General features: G+C 44.0%; 1 protein-coding gene and 1 long non-coding RNA gene across 2 annotated transcripts in view; one reads left to right on the top strand and one right to left on the bottom strand.

Moving 5' to 3' along the window:
* The window catches only part of LOC134759429 (uncharacterized), a 48,566-nt gene extending 27,270 nt beyond the window's left edge, over positions 1-21,296 (bottom strand). Inside the window, exon 1 of the long non-coding RNA XR_010135556.1 lies at positions 21,050-21,296. This is a non-coding gene — a long non-coding RNA (uncharacterized LOC134759429). The remainder of the gene's footprint in view (positions 1-21,049) is intronic.
* On the top strand, positions 4,081-7,741 carry LOC129048780 (uncharacterized). The gene is made up of 2 exons (XM_054525129.1): positions 4,081-4,127; positions 5,881-7,741. The coding sequence occupies exons 1-2, from the start codon at positions 4,118-4,120 to the stop codon at positions 6,492-6,494; spliced, it is 624 nt and encodes a 207-aa protein (XP_054381104.1). The 5' UTR covers positions 4,081-4,117; the 3' UTR covers positions 6,495-7,741.
* Positions 21,297-23,863: the final 2,567 nt, after the last annotated feature.

The following is a 23,863-nucleotide window of genomic DNA, read 5'->3' as shown; positions in this document are numbered from 1 at the left end:
TACTGATATTAATGGAACAAATGTCAGGTCAGCAAACAAATGTCCGGTCAGAAAGTGAAACTCAGAACCTCATTTTTGCCAGACCTAATTTGCTGGGGTGTGGGGATAATCCATATTAAGTCATGTGAGGTGGAGGGGGTAGAAAGATCTGAATTTGAATACCAGCTCTTTGAATACTGAATTACTTCTCCTCTCTAATCCTCAGTTTCCTCCTCTGTACAATGAGAGATTTGAAAACGCATTACTGAGGACATCATCCAATAATCTAACTTCCAGATAAAAATACAAACTGCTGCTGTGGGATTCAGTACCGCAATGCAGGGAAAGGGTGTTTGAACATTTCAAAGCTCAGTACAAATTCAGGAGGACCGTCCTGGGCTTCTCAACTAGCATAGGTTCCCTTATTACAGGTTCCTACAGCACCACAACATACACTCACAACCAGGCCCACCTTCATTATTCTCTCTGGAGGGAAGGACTTGGCACTCTGCTGGTTGAACAGGTGTCTTCTTTTTTCTATACTACCTAATAGTATAATAATCTTCTGTCCCAGTGTCTCTGAGTGATTAGAGCACATCTCAGGTACTGCCTTGAAGAGTCGAGGCCAAGAAATTCACCTCACCTGGGAAGTGCAATGATTGCTTTATGGTGCCCTGCCTAGAGTGTGATATTTATATTATAAAATAGGATTTAGGCCTAAAACTAAGGGAAGTTGGCAGAGCTCAGTATTATTGATACAAATGTGAATGACAATACTGACAGCTTAATGTGAAGAGCTCTGGTTGTCTCCAGGTTTCTAAACTGGGAGGGAGGTAAAATTAATAAATTAGGCCAGTGACAATACCCAGAGAGGGAGGGAATGATCCTCCCAATTCACTGGATCACTTTTTGGCCTTCATAGAAAGAGAGCAGCACGTTGGAAGCACAGTGTTGTTAAAGACACACACAATACACAGAGGGAGGAAACTGCTAATAGAATTAATATATTAATTAACTGAGCCATTGATGAGCTGTACTCCATCAAATAATACGGCAAATAAAAGTAACCCCATTATTATTATTCACAGATTACTCATGTTCAGATAATGATAACAATTGAGTTTGAGTTGTCAGCATGGTGTCAAGGAAAGAGCAGGTAGAATCTAGAAGCTGGGGGTCTCATTCCCAGTTTTACAATGAACAGCCTCATGACCTCTGGGCCTCAGTTTCCTCAACTGCAAAATGAGAGGGTTGGACCAGAAGACTTCTAAGGTCTCATCCAAGTTTGACATTCTGAAGTTCAGCATTGAGTGTAATTTCACTGGGCTTTGTTGATGCAGAAGCCACTTTAGGACCCTACAGTGCCTGTGTCGCCATTTTGAACATCAATGGCCTTTGTCTGGGAGAGTGTCAGCTACGGAGAGGCCTGATTAATAGAATACGAGATCACAGGGCAGACTGTTGTCACTTTCTTCTTTTCTGCAGCACGTCTCTCCTTGGGGAGCTAAATAAGACTGGTCAGTTTTGCTTCCTTTTTTATTTTCTGGTTTTTATCTATACCTCCAGCAGAGATTTTGGTTTTTCATTTACTTTCACTGCAGGTTTCAATCTTCCCCACCCCCAAAACAATATCCTCTACCCTGTTGCATGAAATAAAAGAAAAGCTTCAAATTGGCTCTGCCTCCTTAAGCTTTTGGAAACTTTTTAATGTGCAGGTCTACAAAAACCTAAATTTGGGGCCTGCACTATTTGGCGGTATCTCTTTGCCTCAGAGGAATCTTCTGGCTTTTCTCCATTTCAAAGCACCTGGGTCCACATAAATGCTCTCGAAGAGAGAGCTTTTTTTCCCCCCTTAGCAAAAATTCAGGTCTGTCACCAGGAAAGAAGAGGTTTTTCTGTGGAAATCTTCCTCATGCTGGTTATAAAGCCACTCACATCTCAGTATGAACTCTGCTAGCTTGCTCCGTTGTCTTTGTGAGTGAGACGCGAAATCCACACAAAGGTATAAAGAGCTGATCCATATAAAGATTGCTCCCTGGATTTCCACTGGGCAGCAGCTTTCTGATGACTGCATCTTTGCCGTAGACAGCTGTGCAATTGAGACAACAGCAGGACTCCAGATGTGCTGGGACTTGCTAGGCAACAGACTTAGAAGTTTGGCCAAATCAGCCCCAGATAATGACCAGGAAAGGAAAAAAAAAATGCAGGGCTGGTCCAGAGTCTTTATGTTATTTGGGAGCTGGGGTATTAGCCCAGGACAGAGATGGAGCAAGTTGCAATGGAAGGTCTCCTTCTCATAGAATGTGTGAGGTCTTTTCTTTGGCTACAAGAAACTTGTGGGACACTGGAGCTGAGAGAACCTATCTACAGAGGTAGCATAGCATAGTAGTTAGAAGCCTGGGCTCATAAGTCTAGCCAATCTGTCTGAATCTTGGCCCTGCCTCTGACTAGCTGTGTGACCTCGAGGCTACTTTGTAGGGTTTATGCTTACAAAGCAATTAGAACATGCCTGACACACTTAATCATAGCTGCCTCTCCTTTTACAAGGGGGCATTTAACAACTAGCAAGGCACCGCAACTAGATAAAGATCAAACAGTTAGTAGCTAATAAAGGTTAGTCTAAAACCCAGTTATCCTACCTCCCAGCAGAGCATTTTTTCCACTACACCAGCATCTCCAAATTCACCCGATTATAAGAATCACTTGGTTGAACAACTCTTGAATGGAGTCAGGAATCTGAATATTAATCAAATGCTCCATGTGCAAAAGATGAATTTGAGAAAGACCCTCACTACACCACAGTGCCTAAGATGAAATTTCTCAAAGAAAGGAGCTCATAAATTCATTACGCATCTCCTCTATACACACAGAAGATGGAAAAACAAACCATTAATCTCAAGGAGTAAAGAGGACCCCAGAAAGAAAATCTAAACAGTTCTTGCTAATTGTCTTTGAGCACACAAAGTAACCAACTTTTCACAGAACTTCCAGAGGAGGAAAAAAATTTATTTGAGTCACTATGTGTGATCTCTAATAGCAATGGTTGAGAAGGGTTGTAATGGCTCTTTCGGTCATATTTTAGTAAGATCAGTCGGCTCTGGGGTGATCTGGCTTTTCCTGGGTCTTTGCTAGAAATTAGGGAGCTATTTGGGGCTCGTACATGTCAGGCATTCAAAGGAGAACACAGAGAAAGGGCCCCTCAGGTGGGAACAGTAGAGAAGCAGATGGTAGAAAATGTTCTTGGTGTCTCTTGAACATTAACGCCCTGGAAACTTTGTTTTAACTTTAGGTTTTTATGGTTACTTTGGGCAACCACAAAGGATAACAGAACTGTGGTAGCAGCTATGCTGGGAGAGAAGCACATGTCCTAAAGCATTTTAGGTACAAAGGCAGGTGGCTTCAGATCGACTGCAGGTTACAAAATGGAAAAGCCCATTGTCGTTTTGGACTTTGCAGGGAGCCAGGAGTAAATAATACCTCTCATATTGCTTTAGCCCCGTGCTATCTTAATTGCAATCTCTGGTGAGATTTGGAGTTATGCGTTTTTAACAAGCAAACCATAAAATAAGATTTAATCTCCCCAGAGCCCTGGAGTTAATTTATCTGTCCACAGGCTAAGATCTTTTTAAAGGTTAAGAATGCTTGGGTTTTCTTTCTAGGTCTCTGGGTTGGCTGGAACGCCTGCAGGTATCTCCTATGGCTGGCAGCTGGAATCTGGCTTTCATCAGTGCTAAAGACCCAGCCCTTAGGAATCTCTGCAATAAGAATCAGGTGTTGGATTCAAGAACCATACCTCGTCCTGATGAAGAGAAATTTATCTTCCTTAGGACCCTGTCTGTGGCAGAAAATACACGTGACTTATCCTCAGAAGAAAAGGGCCTGAGTCTTTGCTCTACAACTAGGAACTGTGGGATTTGGGAAAAACTACTTATCTGAGCTTCAGTTTCCTTGTCTGTAAAAGTGGGCGTAATAAAATCTCTCCTGGAGTCTTCATAAGTGTTCTGTGAACACTAAATGGTATATGGATGGCTTTTGTAAAAGCATAAGGCACAAAATAGTAGTTAAACAACTTATTTACTTAACCTATTCTTCCAGGTGGAGTTTGGTGCCTTTTCAAAGAAGATTTTCTGATGAAGCCATGCCTCCGAGTAAGTTCCCAGTATTTAGAGCGCATCTAAAACCCAATCCTGCCTCTCAGCTGGGCAGCACAGATTCATTGCCAAGATAGAAAGAGCACAGGTTATCACTCAGGCCTAGGGCCTAGCTGCCTTGCAGAATAGATATACAGTCAGCTCTCTGTACCTGTGGGTTCGGTATCCATGGACTCAACCAATTGCAGATCAAAAATATTTTTAAAAATGTGTCTATACTGAACCTGTACAGACTTTTTCTTGCCATTATTCCCAAAACATTAGAGGATAACAGCTATTTACATAGCATTTACATTGTATTAGGTATTAGAAGTAATCTAGAGATGATTTAAAGTATACAAGAAGAACAAAAACATCCATGGATTTTGATATCTGTGGGAGGTCCTGGAACCAATCCACCACGGATACTGAGGGACGACTGCACATACGTAATTTCTACTGTTCAGTTCAGCAGGGCCACTTGCCCTGGTCAGAGCACCTTTCCCACCCTTGCTAATTACAGGAGGATTTGATGACTACTCCAAATGAAACAGTTGAGGGTCTACTGTCATCCATCCTGCATAGCTGTACCCCATGGGAACAAAATAAGAAGAGTCTGCTTGTACTCCTGGTGGAGGTGAAGGAGGAAGGGCTCCAAAAAATGGGCTGACATGGACCATTATTTATAGACCACCCTACAGACTTCCACTACCCGGAATTAATGGCCCCCTAAACTGGCATTTCCACCTTCAAGTCCTGTTACAACCCTCCCATCTCGCCTTCCTCCCCAACGCACCGTGCCCTTGCCCCAGTCATATTTGCTATCCTCTGCTTTGATGATTCGTCTTGCTGGATGGCCCTTCCCTTTTATCTCCCACCGACTCATTTTACCACTACCTGTGAGATCTCAAACATAAGGCCACCTCTTTCAGGAAGCCTTCTCAGATTAATCCCATCCCTCTCTAACTCCCATCACCCTTTTCCTGCAAATCCCTTGGCATTAGTATATTTAATGGATTTATCATCATAATCCCTCATCAAAGTCAGCATGGCCAGGGATGAAGATGGCGCTTACTTAACCAAGGGTCCTTGGGAAAAGCAATTCTGTCTTCTGTGCCCTGCTCCCTTGGAGCCTAGCTGAACTTACCCACAGGGAAGCTGCAGATGAGTAGAGACCAGGTTCAGGAGGTAGGGGAAGCTAGTGCCATGGCTCAGAATTTCTCCCAAGCCCCACATTAAAGTGTGTTTACATGTTCCTAGCCTTCTCAGTGGCAAGCCATGTGGCAGAGATAAAGGATAAGGGAGTAAGTGTCAAAAGGGAACAGAATTATTTCTCTAAAATATAGTACTAATCCCATCACTCCATACCTTGTAAGTCTCCCCTGGCTTCCCATGATATAAAAAAGAAAAGCCACGCTCCTCAGCCTGATAGGCAAGCCTCACGCAGCTGCACTTCCTCACTGCAATGCCTCACCCCTCATCACTCTCCTCCCCCAACACCACATCCCCTGGATCGCCCTTAGGCTCAAACAATACCTTCCTAAAGTACCCAAACACACTAGTACAGTCCTGCCACTCCTCAGCACCTTTCTTCTGTAGCTCCCTCTGTCTGGAACTTCTTCTTTTGCCATCTTTCCACCTGCCCAAATGTAATCCAGGCAGCTGAAATCATACCTCCATGACGCTTTTATCAGATCGCCCTCAGTCAGAATCAAGTTTGCCTTCCTGAGCCTCTTACAGCGTGTTTCTTTTTCTTCTCTTACATTTACAGGAGGCAACCACCTTCTACTAGAGTTACCAGTACGGAGGGCCACTTCCCTGCTGGGCTGGAACTCTGCCTTCATCCTGCCACCTTGTTTAACGCCTGGCATTCAGGAATCACTGAACCAATATGGAGCGGAATTAAAGTTACTAAAGGAAGCTGCAGGACATCAGGAAAACCCCACGACCTTCCGAACCCTTCTACCACATCCTCCCCTTCCTGTGCCTCTCTTCAACCCGGCATCAGCACCCATTTCCTGCAGGCAGAGCTCCTCCTCTTTGTCCTCATCCTCGTGGTGTTTGCAGGCCACACAGGCAGCCGAGACTTCCTGTTGGGGACCTGTTCCTGCCACCTTGGCCCGAGACAGGAGCCCAGCAGCTGCTAAAGCTGGACCCATGAAAGGGAAACCTGTGGTCAGTCTCCATCTCCTTCATGTGCCTCCTGAAGAGACACTCGGACTCTCCCATTTGTTTTTGTCAGTGGCTTTGAAGCTATTTGGGAGACACTTTGAGATAGCTTGGGAAACAGCAATAATCCAATTGAAGCATCCGACACTCTGGACTGGTGGCATCTTGACGGGGAGGCGGTGGACACATGGGGGCTGTTGCTGGTTTCGTCTGTGATATGAATTTTACTGGCTGTCGATATCTACAGGGAAAACACTCACGGTGAGATTCGCAGATAAAAACCAGTGGCCTCTGCTTCCTCCCTGGAGTGTTTTCACAAGAAATTGGTTTCTGGGCAGGGAGGGGACAAGACTCCTTCTTTTTCGTCACTCACCTCGAGGGCATTTGGAGGGGTTCGAGACAGGAAAAGGTGAAGGGAGGGAAAGTAAGTGGAGGAATCACCGGGGTGTGAAAAGTCACAAATATCTCCCTGAGCGAGCAAGTCCTTTCAGGGTAAGGGACTGAGCCCTCCTTCCTGTCTTGATTTTTTCTTCTGCTGTTACCCTCAGTCCATTTTCTCACTTTCTCTGTTTACTCTGGAGGTCATTGTCACTGTCCCATGTCTGGGCATCTCAGGGGGTCCTCTGAGCCCAAACAAAGCCAGAAACTGTCCCTTAGAAATCAGAGCAGAAGGCCCCGCAACATCAAAGCTCACAGCAAGAACTTGCTGACAAAGCTGAGCTGGCACCCGGGGATAGGATGCTGCGGCTCTTCCAATCTTCCCCGCTCCAAGTGGCTCCTGGCATCCCCTACCCCATTCCCATTTCGGCCTCCCTCACCCACCATCCAGCCACCCCAGTCAACCCCTTCCCAGGTGCGCCTGAGTCGTAGCATCGGCTCAAGCCCCCTACACCGCCCCAGGCCAGGGCCCCAGCAGGCTCTCCCCACACCCCACTCCAGGCTGACTTGACTGTGTGATAGCTGGAAAAAGTTAAATGCTCTTCCCTTCATTATCAGAAAGAGTTTTATTCTGACTGAAGTGAACAATATGAAGAGACACTACAGAGCTCTGGCGAAGGATGAAAAGTTTCTTATATCCACAGAGCCACACTTCAAAGTGTCCTGTGAAAAGGTTCCACTTTAATTAGGGGGAGGAAATTGCCATGTAACTTAATTAATATCAGAAACATTTTTTCCTTCAATACAAGAAAGAAAGATGGCTACAGAGAGGGAGGGAAAGGAACTGACAGTGAGTGTGGACAGGCCTGCTCGTGGCCAGCATAATGATAAACTTTGTTTCTAATTACTCCAAATATGTCCTAGGTTCAATTAAGAACTCTAAAGCCACGACGGGTTCTTTGTCACAATGGAGGTCTTCCTCCTCCATCCCTGATGCACTAGCCTTTATACAAAATAAAGTGAAGGCCTGAGATGGTTATAGTTCAGAAGGGAACACAGAAACCCTGTTTTATTTCAATCATCTAGGAAGCATTTGCAGGAAGTGGTTTGGGAAAGTGGGATCATCAGCTCCAAGTGCCTTTGATGGACATGCTCTTCCTCCAGGGACCCTGTCCCTGTCATGTCACCTTCCTCCCTCCCAACTGCTCTGGGGGAGACTCCTGGGCATTTGCCTGGTTTCCCTTGTCTCTTCACAGTCAAGCCACCAGATCTCTCCTACCTCCAAATTATCTCTCAAATCTGTCTTCTTCTCTACTGCCACCATACAGAGTCACTTCTCATCTCCCCCAAAGGATTTACAAATAAGCTCCTCACTGGTCTTTTCATTTTCCTTCTTGCCCACTGAAGCCTAGTCTTCAGCCAACAGCCAAAATGACCTTTTACAAGATATAACATCATGCCATTCCTCTGCTCAAAAACCTCTGATGCTGTCTCATCATTCTTGGGAAGAAAACTTAAAGATTCCTTAGCAAGGACTACCAAGACCCTGTATGATTTTGACCCTGTCTAGCTTTCTCATCCTTGTTCTTGACCACTAGCCAGAGCGTCAAGGTCTTTGTCATCATGTTCCTTCTGTTTGGGACACTCTTCTAGACCTGCTTCACCCACTAGATCTCAGCTGAAATCACTCCTATTTATCTTTTTTGAGTCCTGACTTAAACTTTGTTTACTCTGGGAAGGATTATGAGACACCATTTCCCCTGCCTCCATCTAAGTTAAATCCTCATATTACATACTCCCATAGGATACTACACTTCTTTGAAACACACATCAGAATTGTAATCAGTTAACTGTGTGGCCAAATACTGGTTTGATATTTTTCTTTGCCCCCAGACTGTAAGCCAGGTAAAAGCAGAGACCATGTCTGTTTTGTCACAGTTATTTGCTCAGCTGCCTACTCAGAATCATGGCAAACAGTGTTCTAATCGCCATTGGATCATTTCAATTAGATAACAAGCCAATGATGTGCACCATCTTATTAAACCCATTTCACAGATATAGAATTTGAAGCACAGAGGTCAGATACTCTCAAAGCCACTCGGGTAGCAGATGGCAGTCTTCCTCCTGAGTCCTGCTTTTCATCACTGTACTATGCTCATACGGGAAGAACAACAGTTGTTGAAGATGGAAGGAAGGAAAGCCAGGAAAGTGGATCTCGAATAGTTGGAGGAAAACTGATCAGAAGATACTAGGCATGACTCTACGGACCCAGCCCTCCAACTCATGGAAATGCCTCATCCTGCCCAATACAATCTGTCTTCAACACTCCCAGGAAAGACTCCAGCTTCATGACTCTTACTAGGAAAGAGCATAACCTGAGAATGTACCCTGAGAATGTTAAGACATGGGTTAAACGCAGCAGTTTTTATCTCCTCATTCTTTGCTCCCAACCAGGCTTCTAGTTCACCCCATTTCCTTAAACACGAGAATATATAATAAATGCATAGAGTAGGGCCACAGTCCCCAAATCATGTAACAAGGTATCCTGGGTCACCATAGTGAACTCACATTCCTGTAGTATATGTTAATTTTTGAAGAGGGACACAAAGCTACTCAACTTCCACTAAACATTGAGCAAATTACTAACTCAAAGTAGTTTACAGTTTCAACATTAGATCTCACGATGTCCTGTCTGTTAGGTCATATCTTTTTGAAGGTGTGTTTTCTGTGGTTGCTGCGATAAGAAGCAAGTCCTTCATAAAAATCATTGTGAAACAAAGTGTTGGTGTCCAACATTTGAGAAGTTGTGCAGTGCCCAACAGGTGCACACAGCCCATTTGTACATAATTGTTGTTTAGGAATAAAATAAAAATGTTTTTTCTTTCAGTTCATGTTTTCAAATGGCTATTAAGTTATCGGGACATTAATACGTATAAAGTTGTTTGACCCTAGCTATTTGAAAAAATGCAGCTGTTAGTTCTTTTGTCATGTGGGTACCATGAAAAACTACTGATAGACTAACAATGCTCTGAACCAAACAAGTGTGGGAATCTCTGGGGTAGGGTGTCAGAGGTGTGCATAATCGGGGCAGACATACTAACATGATAGATATATTAGATAGACTCCCACTTAAACAGGATCACCTTGATAGGATGTAATTTTCCCCTAAGGTGATGTCATCTTGACAGATTACTTTACAATGAGTTCAGGAAAAAGGGAACACCCAGGCCCACCCAGTGCCAAACCCCACTGGGCTCCCAGCACGAAGGCTTCTCCCGGATGTGCGCACACATCCAACCGCAGCCAGCCTGTTGCAGCCCAGCCCCGAGCCTTGAAGGACAGGCTTGTAATTGACAGTATCTCTGCTGCCCTCGGAGAGCACTGCCTCGAGCCAGAGGTCTCTCCACAACAGCAAAGAAAAGCTTCTTAACTTCCTGCGCTTCACGCAAGGCAAGGCCGTCTGTTATCAGCCGCAGATGGGAGCCTCAGCAGCCTCCCACTCTGGAGAGCTCGGTGGAAACAGGCTTGGCAGGTGGACAAAACGGACAAGATGACAAGTGCTGTTAAATAGCAACCCGCAGGTTGTTGTAACACATGCCTGGGACCTTGCTCCTTGTGGGCTCTCCTGTGCCTGCGCACGGGGGCCGCTGGATCAGAGGATGCAGCGCTCCCCATAATCCCTGAGGCTGCTGTGCAGCCACCCTCATCCTCCCCAGGCCTCTGCAGACACGGGAGCACTTCTGGCCCTCCCAAGCTGTCTCCTAGCAGATCCTCCCTTTGGAGAGACAGAAAGACCCACAGGAGAGGTGTTTGGGTCATAGCAGCCGATGCCTCGTGAGTGGCACTGTGCCGTCCTTGCAGTAATGAATTGCATTCTCACTGTGGCCAGACTGGATTAGTTCCCACAGGAACAGATTCATTCCCCTGATAGTGGCTGGGTTTTTTTTGTTTTTTGTTTTATTTTTTGTTTTTGTTTTTTTTTTTTCCAGAAGGCTTCTAGAGTTTTACCTCTTAGCAAGTATCTGCCACCCTTTGACCTTCTTTGCCATGTTATGAGGCAGTGCAAAAGCCCCGGCCAGAAGGCAGGGCCATGACCTTGAACTTCCCAGCCTTCAGAGCCCTGCATTATCTGTATAAATTAAAGGGGGGAAAAACCCCCACAGGAAGGGAGGCTTTCAGTTTGTTTCAGATGCTTGCATTCACTCACTCATTCCCATGTGGGGGACACCTACATGCCAGGCACTATTCACCTTTCTCATATCCTTTTTCTCAAGAACTCAGTGGAATGTGCTCCCTGTGCCCTGCACATCCTGAAAGGTAATAAATGGAATGAGATGAGTGGTCAGGAGCCTTTTGGAGATGCAAAGTCCTCCCTCCTACCACTCAACAGGCTGATGAGTTGAGGTTTCTAATTTCTAGAAAAGGTGTTGTCCTCTTGCCCACCTAACAACTGTCTCCTTTCTCCAATCCAGGAGAGCTTAACAAAAGCTATTCAGGGCCTTATTCTCTCCTCGTCCCACCCTGAAGGCCCTGGGGTCTGTCTAGCAGAGGGAGGCAAACCCTGGCCAGCCTCTCACCCTGTGCTGCCTAGAAGCGTGCAGCCTAGATCTGCCTCCTGCCTGAAGGCGGAACTGGAGGAAGGAAGATAGCAACAAGAGCTGCAGGCAGCTTCCCACTTAGGTGCACCCAGCGTCCCCTATTTGGGAGGCTTGCAGCTTGGCAGCCCCCCAGAGCGGACCCACTGCCAGAAGTATGTCGCTAGCTTCTTTCATCCAAGCCAGAGATGTCTGTCATATCGTCATCTCCCCAGCTGTAGGACTTACTATAATTTCATACAGTTCTGTAGACAGATATTGAAAAGGCATCTGGAAAAATTGATAGCATATCAAGGCAAAGATTTCAGAAAAGCCATTTTTTAAATGTCCAGCCATAGGTACCAGCGCGCAGTCCTCATAGACACACAGTCAAGGTCCCTGAAGGCCTGTTTCCTGATCTTAGAGCGCCCCCTTTGGAGATGATGCTCCTACTGCAACTGGCAGCGCAGGCTTCTCTCCACGCCTTGCAGGAGCTCGGGCTTGAGTCAAGGAGAAGGGAAAAGGCAAGAGATGGGGAAGGAAAAAGGGAAAGGGCGAAAGGGGGAGGGAGAAATGAGGCTGACCTCCAGGGTGCACCTTTCAGTGGGACAAGGACCATGCCACAACACTCAGCATACACAATCTCATTACGTCCTCACACACAAAATGAGCCTCCAGCCAGTTTATTAATGAAGCCATGGAGAATTTAAGGAGCCCTCCTCCGAAGGACACACAAGGAGTGGCTGCCAGGGTTACCGTCCCGGCGGATAACCAAATACGCTGCATGCAGTTTGCTTCAGGAAAATCATGACTAGCAGCTGCCTCCTTCACATCTTGCTTCACAACGGCCTTTTTCAAATTCTCCACTGAAATCACAATGAGAAGAAACAACTGTGTCCGCAGGACTGAACAGGAAGTTCCAGGACTTTAGATGGAAACGGAGAGTACAGCTGGAGTAACAAGAGGCAAGGGCAGGTTTTACAAGTGTTCTTTTCCTCTGCATTTCCATGTTGTGCCTTCTCTCTGCCCTTAGTGATAGTGAACAGGTGGCAGCTGCCACAGCATGCAAACAGCCGCAGACTGAAACTCAGAAACATGGAACATGCTCTGGTACAATAGTGCTGGGGCTTCTGCAGGGTTTGGTCAGTAAGGAGAGAAACTGCTGAGCCTCACGTTTTGATCAGTTTCCGGGAAGCAGTTTCAAGGGCAGTAGAGGCATTACCTGCCTCACTTTGGTAGGCCGACTGAGGGCCGTGGACAGAGAGAGGGGTGAGGAAATTAGCTCTTGTGATTATGGAGGCTGAGAAGTCATACAATCTGCCATCTTAAGCTGGAGACCCAGGAAAGCTGATGACGTAGTCCAGACGAAACCCAAAGGCCTGAGAATCAGGAGAGTGAATGGTGTAAGTTTCAGTCTGAGGATAGGAGCAGACAAGAGATGTCTAAACTCAGTCAGGCAGAAAGAAGAAATTCTCCCTTCTTCCACCTTTTGTTCTACTTAGGTCCTCAACAGATAGGATAATCCCCACCCCCACTGGGGAAGGCAATCTACTTGACTCAGTCTCCTGATTCAAATGCTAACCTTATCTGTAAACAATCCCACAGACACACCCAGAAATAATGTTTAGTCAAATGTCTGGGTACCCTGTGTCCTAGTCAAGCTGATACATAAAATTAACCATCATACCAGGGGATGACATGAAGAGGAACAGAGAACTAGTCCAAAGTGCAGAGAGAAATACAGGGTGCTGGGGTGAGAAGCCAAGCCCACAGGTGGGGGGCAAGTATTGCAGACAGAAACACAAGAAAAGAAAGAAGGTCATTCTTTAGAAGGATCTTGAATGCAAACTTTGTTGAGTCAAGGGCAAGGGGGCAGGAGGTCTTATATGGAAGCATCTTAAAGACACAGCTGTTTGAGTTGGTCTGGAGATGGAGAGACCCAGAGGAAGAGCTATGAGTGCCCAGAATGGGGTGGGGTGGGAGTGGGTTGCTTAGGGCATGGGCTTCCCCCTGACTGAACCCAAGGCTCTGTCTCGGAGTCTATTGAAGGAGCCTAGGATGAGAACAGAGGAAGTTGTACACTAAAGAATCCTCTTTGGTAGGAGCATGCTTCCCTGTGGGCCTGTGCTTGAGTGGAAGCCTGGATCCCCCTATTGCTTCTTGGAAAGGAACAGACATCAGGGTTAGTGCACTGAGATCATCTCACCTGTTCCTCTGCCTTCATACCCCAATGCCTTCAAATCCTCTCAACCACACAAGGATGTATTCCACTTTGAGTAGTAGAGAAGGTTGAAAAGAATATTTCCATGCATGCCCTCCAAAAATAAGATCCTGGAATGCCAGGAGAAAAGGGATAAAAACAAGGTCTGGTTCAATAATGCTCTAATGAAGAGAGACAGACTATGCTGAGACGATTTCCAGGGGGTGAGCCTGAAGCCTGCCTCTGTCCTCAGAGTGTTGAACCCCTCTTTCTGTCTGATGACTGTCTCCATGAGCCAAGCACATCAGTGGGGCAGGGTAGAAAAGGTGGGTCTGTTTTCAGAGGGACAAAATGTAGGGGTACTTCTTCCGAAGGACCTTGCTGGGGAGCCAGATGTGGTATTGGTGTCCATAGTATTTCCCTCTTCTCTGCTTGATTCAGTGAGCTGGGTTGGCCTGAATAGTGTCCTAATAAAGCTGAGGTCACTATTTGAGTCACGGGCAAATTAACCCTTCAAAGAAGCTAGCACTGTTCCAAAACCCTAGACACCCAGAACATCACATATTACATGTAAGATATTGAATATTAAGTACTATTATTGAAAACGTTGCCTATCACCCAATGTCTCTTAAATGAAGTGCCACATGAGAAGTTATTTTCAGGATTTAGAATCAGAACATTTTTTTTTATCCCCTAAGAATAGGGGATAGTTTCCTCTTTTGCTTTAGCTACTAGGAAGCTCCAATCAGAGTTTGTACTAATTACAACAAATGTGTTAATTAATCTTTTGGATTAATATATTGGTTAACTCCATTTTTCTCCATTCCCAACTTCCTTTTTGTTTTCTACTTAGTTATCTTATCTTAGATATCCTTTGTTTAAGCTGTTCACGCTATCTTTGGAAAGAGAAATATTTCTACAAGGGACAAGAGATATTTAATGGACATTTATGACCACAGCTGGAAAAGCCACACAAAGAGTCGGTTTTCATGGCAGGAGCCCACATTACATCAACACTGTCTTTGAAGACAAAGGACAGTCTTCTGTGTTTCTGTCTCTTCCCCTGCTACCACCCTCACAAGGACCAAGTGTCAAGGGCATTCTTTAATCTCCTCTACTTTAATTGGTGAGAGAAAGTGGTGCCACTCATCAGTGCTTTAAGTTGGAGGGATTTAATTAGATCTAATGACCAGATAAATGGAGAACTCTGAATAAGGACCTTTGGGGACTGAATGGCGTGAAGAGGATTATGTTGTTATATTTCCCTGCATTCGTTGCCATGGCTAAGGCCACAATGGAAAGAGAAGTGGAGCGCTAACAAGAGTCAGAAATGGATGCCATTGAGAGGGAGATAGGAGAGGACAGAGGGTCATCCTTGGGGCCATAGTGGAGAAGGCACTCAGAGCAAAGGGTGAGGTCCACGCAAAGGATGCAGTGAGAGTGAGCACTCACGAGGACTGAGTGAATTGGGTCTACTGCCCAAGTATCCTTCCCTTTAGCTGATCCTCCCTCCCAGTTGACCTGTGTCCAAACCTTCTGTCTCCCTGTGACCCTGGCATCTTTCTTACCTTTAAGGAAGGCCACAGGCCGGGTCCAAGAATGAGTAGAACTATTCACTTGTCAGGCTTCCCCTGAGCTGATGCTGAAAACAACCTGTCCTCCTTGCCAAGTTGCCTTTATCTAGTATGAGCAGGATCACTTTGAATATCCTTGTGCTGTCACTTAGGACCTGGAGTGTCAGACATTTCTCTCCCCTCAAAGATCATCTGTCAGAGTTAGTACGGTATTCTGGTTCCAAGAGCCCTGTGGGAAAGTTTCTAGGAGTGGAGAGGGAGAGGGGATACAGGGAATGAAGTCAGTCTGCAAATACTCCACATTCCCAAAGGTGGGTAGGTGAATTCTTCCCAGAGAAAAGTCAGTCAGTGCTGCAAGTCTTGATAGGAGAGGAGAACATTTATTGAGTATCCACCATATGTCCTGCATTTGGTCAAATGATCATCTATAATATCACCTAATTCTTACAATATCGGAGCCAGATGCATAATATATCTGCAATAAACATATGTCATATAGATGAATAATTAAATTACCCTGAGAGGTATCATGGTCCTTATTGTACAGAAGAGAAAATAAAGTTTGTCCAAGTTCACACACCCATAGAGTTACAATTTCATCCTACATCATTTTTTTCTGATGCCAAAGATCAATGTCTTTCCAATTTAACATGAGTGCAAGACATTGGCCACAGCCCTTTCTAGCTCTCCTCCGATCTCTGCTCAAAACTAGATTTGTGTGTAGTTTGTCCTCATTAGACCTCAGTTTGCTCGCCTATAAAATAGACTGGTTGGAGCACTGCTTTGAGATGAAGGAAGCAGGCACTGTCTTTTGCCAGAGATCTGGTAAAGCTGAGATAATTTGTATGGAGACGTGGCTCATCTTTCCCCTAAATCCAAAGCCCTGCATTTGGTGATAAACAGCATTAATGTGATGTTAACTCTATTTATGCGGCTTTCTGCCCCAGGAGATGAATTTACATATGTGCTAAATGCGCTTCAGCAGTACCCAACAGTGATGCTTTATTTTACTGCCTCTGGACACCTGGTAGCAGCTCAGTCCATTAAGGAAGGAAGCATCATGCACACTCATGCACTCATGTGTGTGCACACACACATAGCCACACACATACTGCATTGCATCCACTCTGGAAAGACAGTGCAGCAAGAGATAGATGGGGAGGGGGTAGGAAGGCCCCATTATCCAAAGATAAATGGCAATTAACCCCTTGTTCCAAATCTGTGTAAGATTCGAAGAAAACCACCAGAGTGACCTCAACCCACCATTTCTCAGAATTATTCAGAGGAAAGTAGAGTTTAGGGATAACATGACTGGATCACTGTCTACACCTTCTACTTTAGTTTGGCCAAGGAAAGATCTTTGCAGATTTGAAGCTGAAAACATGCTACTCAGTGAGCCCTATGCTATAGCCCAAGTGAGTCCTGAAGTACCTTGATCACCTTTCCATAGAAAAGTAGTTGTCCACTTTCATGGAACAAATTACTATGTTCCAGGTTCTTTTTGTCTTTCTTTTTAAAATTATACTTTAAGTTCTGGGGTACATGTGCAGAACATGCAGGTTTGTTACATAGATATACACGTGCCATGGTGGTTTACTGCACCCATCATCCTGTCATCTACCATAGGTATTTCTCCTAATGCTATCCCTTCCCTAGCCCCCCAGCCCCTGACAGGCCCCAGAGGGTGATGTTCCCCTCCCTGTGTCTATGTGTTCTCATTGTTCAACTCCCACTTATGATTGAGAACATGCAGTGTTTGGATTTCTGTTCCTGTGTTACTTTGCTGAGAATGATGGTTTCCAGCTTCATCCGTGTCCTTGCAAAGGACATGAACCCATCCTTTTTTATGGCTGCATAGTATTCCATGGTGTATATGTGCCATATTTTCTTCATCCAGTCTATCATTGATGGGCATTTGGGTTGGTTCCAAGACTTTGCTATTGTGAACAGTGCTGCAATAAACATACGTGTGCATGTGTCTTGATACTAGAATGATTTATAATCCTTTGTGTATATACCCAGTGATGAGATTGCTGGGTCAAATGGTATTTCTAGTTCTAGATCCTTGAGGAATTGCAACACTGTCTTCCACAATGGTTGAACTAATTTACATTCCCACCAACAGTGTAAAAGCCTTCCTATTTCTCCACATCCCCTCCAGCATCTGTTGTTTCCTGACTTCTTAATGATTGCCATTCTAACTGGCATGAGATGGTATCTCATTGTGGTTTTGATTTGCATTTCTCTAATGACCAATGGTGATGAGCTTTTTTTTTTCATATGTTTGTTGGCCACATAAATGTCTTCTTTTGAGAAGTGTCTGTTCATATCCTTCATCCACTTTTTGATGGGGTTGTTTTTTTCTTACAAATTTGTTTAAGTTCTTAGTAGATTCTGAATATTAGCCTTTTGTCAGATGGATAGATTGCAAAAATTTTCTCCCATTCTGTAGGTTGCCTGTTCACTCTGATGATAGTTTCTTTTGCTATGCAGAAGCTCTTTAGTTTAATTAGATCCCATTTGTCAGTTTTGGCTTTTGTTGCCCTTGCTTTTGGTGTTTTAGTCATGAAGTCTTTGCCCATGCCTATGTCCTCAATGGTATTGCCTAGATTTTTTTCTAGGGTTTTTATGGTTTTAGATTGTATATTTAGAAAACCCCATCATCTCAGCCCAAAATCTCCTTAAGCTGATAAGCAACTTCAGCAAAGTCTCAGGATACAAAATCATTGCGCAAAAATCACAAGCATTGCTATACACCAATAATAGACAGAGCCAAATCGTGAGTGAACTCCCATTCACAATTGCTACAAAGAGAATAAAATACGTAGGAATACAACTTACAAGGGATGTGAAGAACCTCTTCAAGGAGAACCACACACCACTGCTCAAGGAAATAAGAGAGAACACAAACAAATGGAAAAACATTCTATGCTCATGGATAGGAAGAATTAATATTTGTGAAAATGGCCATATTGCCCGAAGTAATTTATAGATTCATTGCTATCCCCATCAAGCTACCATTGACTTTCTTCACAGAATTAGAAAAGAACTACTTTAAATTTCATATGGAACCAAAGAGCTGTATAGCCAAGACAATCCTAAACAAAAAGAACAAAGCTGGAGGCATCTTGCTACCTGACTTCAAACTATACTACAAGGCCACAGTAACCAAAACAGCATGGTACTGGTACCAAAACAGATATATAGACCAATGGAACAGAACAGAGGCCTCAGAAATAACGCCACACATCTACAACCATCTGATCTTTGACAAACCTGACAAAAACAAGAAATGGGGAAAGGATTCCCTATTTAATAAATGGTGTTGGGAAAACTGGCTAGCCATATGCAGAAAACTGAAACTGGACCTCTTCCTTACACCTTAAACAAAAATTAACTCAAGATGGATTAAAGACTTAAATGTTCCAGGTTCTTTGCTAGGGACTTCAAATAAATTATGGCATTGAATTCTCACCACTCCATCATTTTTTACTATTATTATATCCACTTTACAGATGAGAACATTGAAGCTTAGGAGATTATTCACAGCCAGTCAGATAGCTAATAATCAGCAGGAGAAAGATGTAAACCCAAGTCTGTCTAAGCTGTAACCACTACACTAGATCATAGACATCAGTGGAATGTGTGTTTTTGAGGACATTGGAGAAGGGGATAGGTAAGGAGATTTAAGAGAAAGGAAGTTTTAGATTTTCTTACAATCATGTACAATGTACCATGGAGAGCATACCATCTGTGTGGAGTCTGTGCTAAGTTCTCTATGAGGTGGACAGGACAAGTCATAATCCTCTCCCATTCATTTATTCACTGATGTCTTAATTCAGGCACTCACTAAACATGTCATTTGCTATTCATTGAAAATAAACAATAAAATCTGGTCTCTACTCTCAGTAAATTCAGTTTTGCTATTGGATAGACATATTTGTAAATTAAGGGTTACACTGCCATGTAATGAATTATTTGGTGAATGGAAACTGCAAGCCCAGGGGAAGGGCATGTGGATCAGAATGGACTTAAAGTGATGGAAGGAGCAAAGGGCTTTGAATCAATTTAACAAAAACAAAATGGATTGAGTTCCTATTTGTATGATCTTGAACCAATGGAAGTTCTTTGAGCTCCACTGTCAGTTTTGCAGGATAACGATAATACCAATCTAGTGATATCATCAGCCCTAAAAGAATTGTTCAGGGGATTAAATGAGCTAATGTAAATGAAAGCACTCTTATTTATAAAGTGCTATTATTCATAAAGTGTAAAGGCAAAGATGGAAATTATGGGAATGGCAAGTATGAAAAGGCATAAAAACAATGTAACAATTTCTATACTATAGGATAAGTTAACTGTGTCATAATATAGATCTAGATGTTCCAAGGGAATGGGTTGGCCTGGGACTTTAATATCACCAGCTGCTCTTTCTGGGACAAATTTCTCCATATGGAATTAAAGATGAAAAAATATATATTTTTTTCAGAAATTTGAAGATGTAATTCTTCCTAGGGTAAGAGAATGAAAAACACAACTAATAATTTTCATTAGATCTTGGAGAAATCAACTAATCAACTCCTAAATTTCTGCTGACCACAGTCATGTGTCCAACACTGTAGTAGTTTGCATGTAGCACTTCAAAGAGATCATGAGTTAATTGGAAAGAAAATAATAACATATATTAAATAATTCACTACCAGACTGTTCGAGACTAACTCTAGTCACAGTGAGACGAGGAAAACTTCAGCATAAACCTGAACACTGAGAGACACTTTCGTGGAGAAGATAGGAGCTGAATAAAGTCTTAAAGGCTAAAGAAATGCAGAAAAAAAAGACGAAAAGAGGACAACAAGATGAATGAAGGGGAAAGAAGGAACAGAGAAGGGAGAGGGGAGAAAATCTTGGGGAAAAATAATGAAGGAAAAAGGGAAAGTGTGGGAATAAAGCAAGGAGAGGGGTGAAGAGGAAGAAAAACGCCAGAATAGAAGAATTAGAGCATTACTAGAGAAAAAGGCTGGAATTAAACTAGGATGGCTTGGCTAGAAGGCTATAGATGTAGAGTCAGTGAGTGGTTGGATGAAGTCAAATTATATTCAAAGCTAGGGAGTCTAGCTATGATGCTTCCATCAGCTGGTTCCTAATAGGGGATTGTCATGGAAGAAGTTTTGATTTATAGCAGTTTGAAGGGCAGCTTGGAGGGAATCAAGAACAGGAAGTACAAAGCCCGAGTCAGAGCTCTCTGTGATCTAAGCTATGTTCATAACAGCCAGCATTGCAAGATGAACAAGGAGAGGGTTCATTTGAGGGAAAATCATAGAGCCTTGGAATATTAGAAATGCAAATGGGTAATGAAGAAGAATAAAATATCAGAAGATCCGATAAGATTCTATCAGGCTAGGAAACTGGAAGAAAAATGGTGTATTGAGGGAGAAACATGAAGTGTTTGGAAAAAGGAAAGGTGATGATTTTAAGTTTGAATGAGTTCATTGGAGGTGATGGCAAGTCACTCAAATGGGAAAATCATATAAGCAGTGGTGATGATGAGGTTGAAACAGCAAGGATAAGGCCAGGGCTGGAGAGATGTACTGGAGGTGACAGTCAACAAACTCTCAGAAGAATTGGGCAGAGAGGCCCAAGGAGAAGCACTAAAGAAAAGTCCTTGGAGAATCCTCACAAGTAGGAAGGCAGGAGAGAAACAAAGCATTAAGGAAGACAGATAAAGCATAATCTCAGAGGATAGGAGGAGAACCCCCCAAACCGGGTATACACAGATGAAAGTAGGAATGAATATCAAGAATAAGGGAATGATCAATAGTGCCATACTGCAGAGATCAAGGATAATGGAGTGGAGAGCTAAAATGGTTGTAAGCATACCTCAGAGATATTGTGAATTTTGTTCCAGACCATCCCAATAAAACAAAAAATCACAATAAAGCAACTTACACTTCTTTTTTAGTTTCCCAGTATATACAAAAGTTATGTTTATACTATACTGTAGTCTATTAAATGTGCAACAGCATTATGTCTAAGAAATGTACATACCTGGGGGGAGGAGCCAAGATGGCCGAATAGGAACAGCTCCGGTCTACAGCTCCCAGCGCGAGCGACGCAGAAGATGGGTGATTTCTGCATTTCCATCTGAGGTACCGTGTTCATCTCACTAGGGAGTGCCAGACAGTGGGCGCAGGTCAGTGGGTGAGTGCACCGTGCGCCAGCCTAAGCAGGAGCGAGGCATTGCCTCACTCGGGAAGCGCAAGGGGTCAGGGAGTTCCCTTTCCAGGGGTGAGAGACGGCACCTGGAAAATCGGGCCACTTCCACCCGAATACTGTGCTTTTCCCACGGGCTTAGGAAACGGTGCCCCAGGAGAGTATAGCCCGCACCTGGCTCAGAGGGTCCTACGCCCATGGAGTCTCGCTGATTGCTAGCACAGCAGTCTGAGATCAAACAGCAAGTCGGCAGCGAGGCTGGGGGAGGGGCGCCCGCCATTGCCCAGGCTCGCTTAGGTAAACAAAGCAGCCAGGAAGCTTGAACTGGGTGGAGCCCACCACAGCTCAAGGAGGCCTGCCTGCCTCTGTAGGCTCCACCTCTGGGGGCAGGGCACAGACAAACAAAAAGACAGCAGTAACCTCTGCAGACTTAAATGTCCCTGTCTGACAGCTTTGAGGAGAGCAGTGGTTCTCCCAGCACGCAGCTGGAGATCTGAGAACGGGCTGACGGCCTTCTCAAGTGGGTCCCTGACCCCTGACCCCCGAGCAGCCTAACTGGGAGGCACCCCCCAGCAGGGGCAGACTGACACCTCACACGGCCGGCCAGGTACTCCAACAGACCTGCAGCTGAGGGTCCTGTCTGTTAGAAGGAAAACTAACAGAAAGGACATCCACACCAAAAACCCGTCTGTACATCACCATCATCAAAGACCAAAAGTAGATAAAACCACAAAGATGGGGGAAAAACAGAGCAGAAAAACTGGAAACTCTAAAAAGCAGAGTACCTCTCCTCCTCCAAAGGAACGCAGTTCCTCACCAGCAACAGAACAAAGCTGGACGGAGAATGACTTTGACGAGCTGAGAGAAGAAGGCTTCAGACGATCAAATTACTCCGAGCTATGGGAGGATATTCAAACCAAAGGCAAAGAAGTTGAAAACTTTGAAAAAAATTTAGAAGAATGTATAACTAGAATAACCAATACAGAGAAGTGCTTAAAGGAGCTGATTGAGCTGAAAACCAAGGCTCGAGAATTACGTGAAGAATGCAGAAGCCTCAGGAGCCGATGTGATCAAATGGAAGAAAGGATATCAGCCCTGGAAGATGAAATGAATGAAATGAAGCAAGAAGGGAAGTTTAGAGAAAAAAGAATAAAAAGAAACGAGCAAAGCCTCCAAGAAATGTGGGACTATGTGAAAAGACCAAATCTACATCTGATTGGTGTACCTGAAAGTGACGGGGAGAATGGAAACAAGTTGGAAAACACTCTGCAGGATATAATCCAGGAGAACTTCCCCAATCTAGCAAGGCAGGCCAACATTCAGATTCAGGAAATACAGAGAACGCCACAAAGATACTCCTCGAGAAGAGCAACTCCAAGACACATAATTGTCAGATTCACCAAAGTTGAAATGAAGGAAAAAATGTTAAGGGCAGCCAGAGAGAAAGGTCGGGTTACCATCAAAGGGAAGCCCATCAGACTAACAGCTGATCTCTCGGCAGAAACCCTACAAGCCAGAAGAGAGTGGGGGCCAATATTCAACATTCCTAAAGAAAAGAATTTTCAACCCAGAATTTCATATCCTGCCAAACTAAGCTTCATAAGTGAAGGAGAAATAAAATACTTTACAGACAAGCAAATGCTGAAAAATTTTGTCACCACCAGGCCTACCCTAAAAGAGCTCCTGAAGGAAGCGCTGAACATGGAAAGGCACAACCAGTACCAGCCACTGCAAAATCATACCGAAATGTAAAGACCATCGAGACTAGGAAGAGACTGCATCAACTAACGAGCAAAATAACCAGCTAACATCATAATGACAGGATCAGATTCACACATAACAATATTAACTTTAAATGTAAATGGACTAAATGCTCCAATTAAAAGACACAGACTGGCAAATTGGATAAAGACTCAAGACCCATCAGTGTGCTGTATTTAGGAAACCCATCTCACGTGCAGAGACACACATAGGCTCAGAATAAAAGGATGGAGGAAGATCTACCAAGCAAATGGAAAACAAAAAAAGGCAGGGGTTGCAATCCTAGTCTCTGATAAAACAGACTTTAAACCAACAAAGATCAAAAGAGACAAAGAAGGCCATTACATAATGGTAAAGGGATTAATTCAACAAGAAGAGCTAACTATCCTAAATATATATGCACCCAATACAGGAGCACCCAGATTCATAAAGCAAGTCCTGAGTGACCTACAAAGAGACTTAGACTCCCACACATTAATAATGGGAGACTTTAACACCCCACTGTCAACATTAGACAGATCAACGAGACAGAAAGTCAACAAGGATACCCAGGAATTGAACTCAGCTCTGCACCAAGCGAACCTAATAGACATCTACAGAACTCTCCACCCAAAATCAACAGAATATACATTTTTTTCAGCACCACACCACACCTATTCCAAAATTGACCATATCCTTGGAAGTAAAGCTCTCCTCAATAAATGTAAAAGAACAGAAATTATAACAAACTATCTCTCAGATCACAGTGCAATCAAGCTAGAACTCAGGATTAAGAATCTCACTCAAAACTGCTCAACTACGTGGAAACTGAACAACCTGCTCCTGAATGACTACTGGGTACATAACAAAATGAAGGCAGAAATAAAGATGTTCTTTGAAACCAATGAG

The sequence above is a fragment of the Pongo abelii genome, chromosome 9 (assembly GCF_028885655.2).
Source record: "Pongo abelii isolate AG06213 chromosome 9, NHGRI_mPonAbe1-v2.0_pri, whole genome shotgun sequence".
In the NCBI taxonomy this organism is placed as follows: domain Eukaryota; kingdom Metazoa; phylum Chordata; class Mammalia; order Primates; family Hominidae; genus Pongo; species Pongo abelii.
The sequence above is the reverse complement of the archived record's forward strand: the minus strand, read 5'-3'. Positions and strand labels throughout refer to the sequence as shown.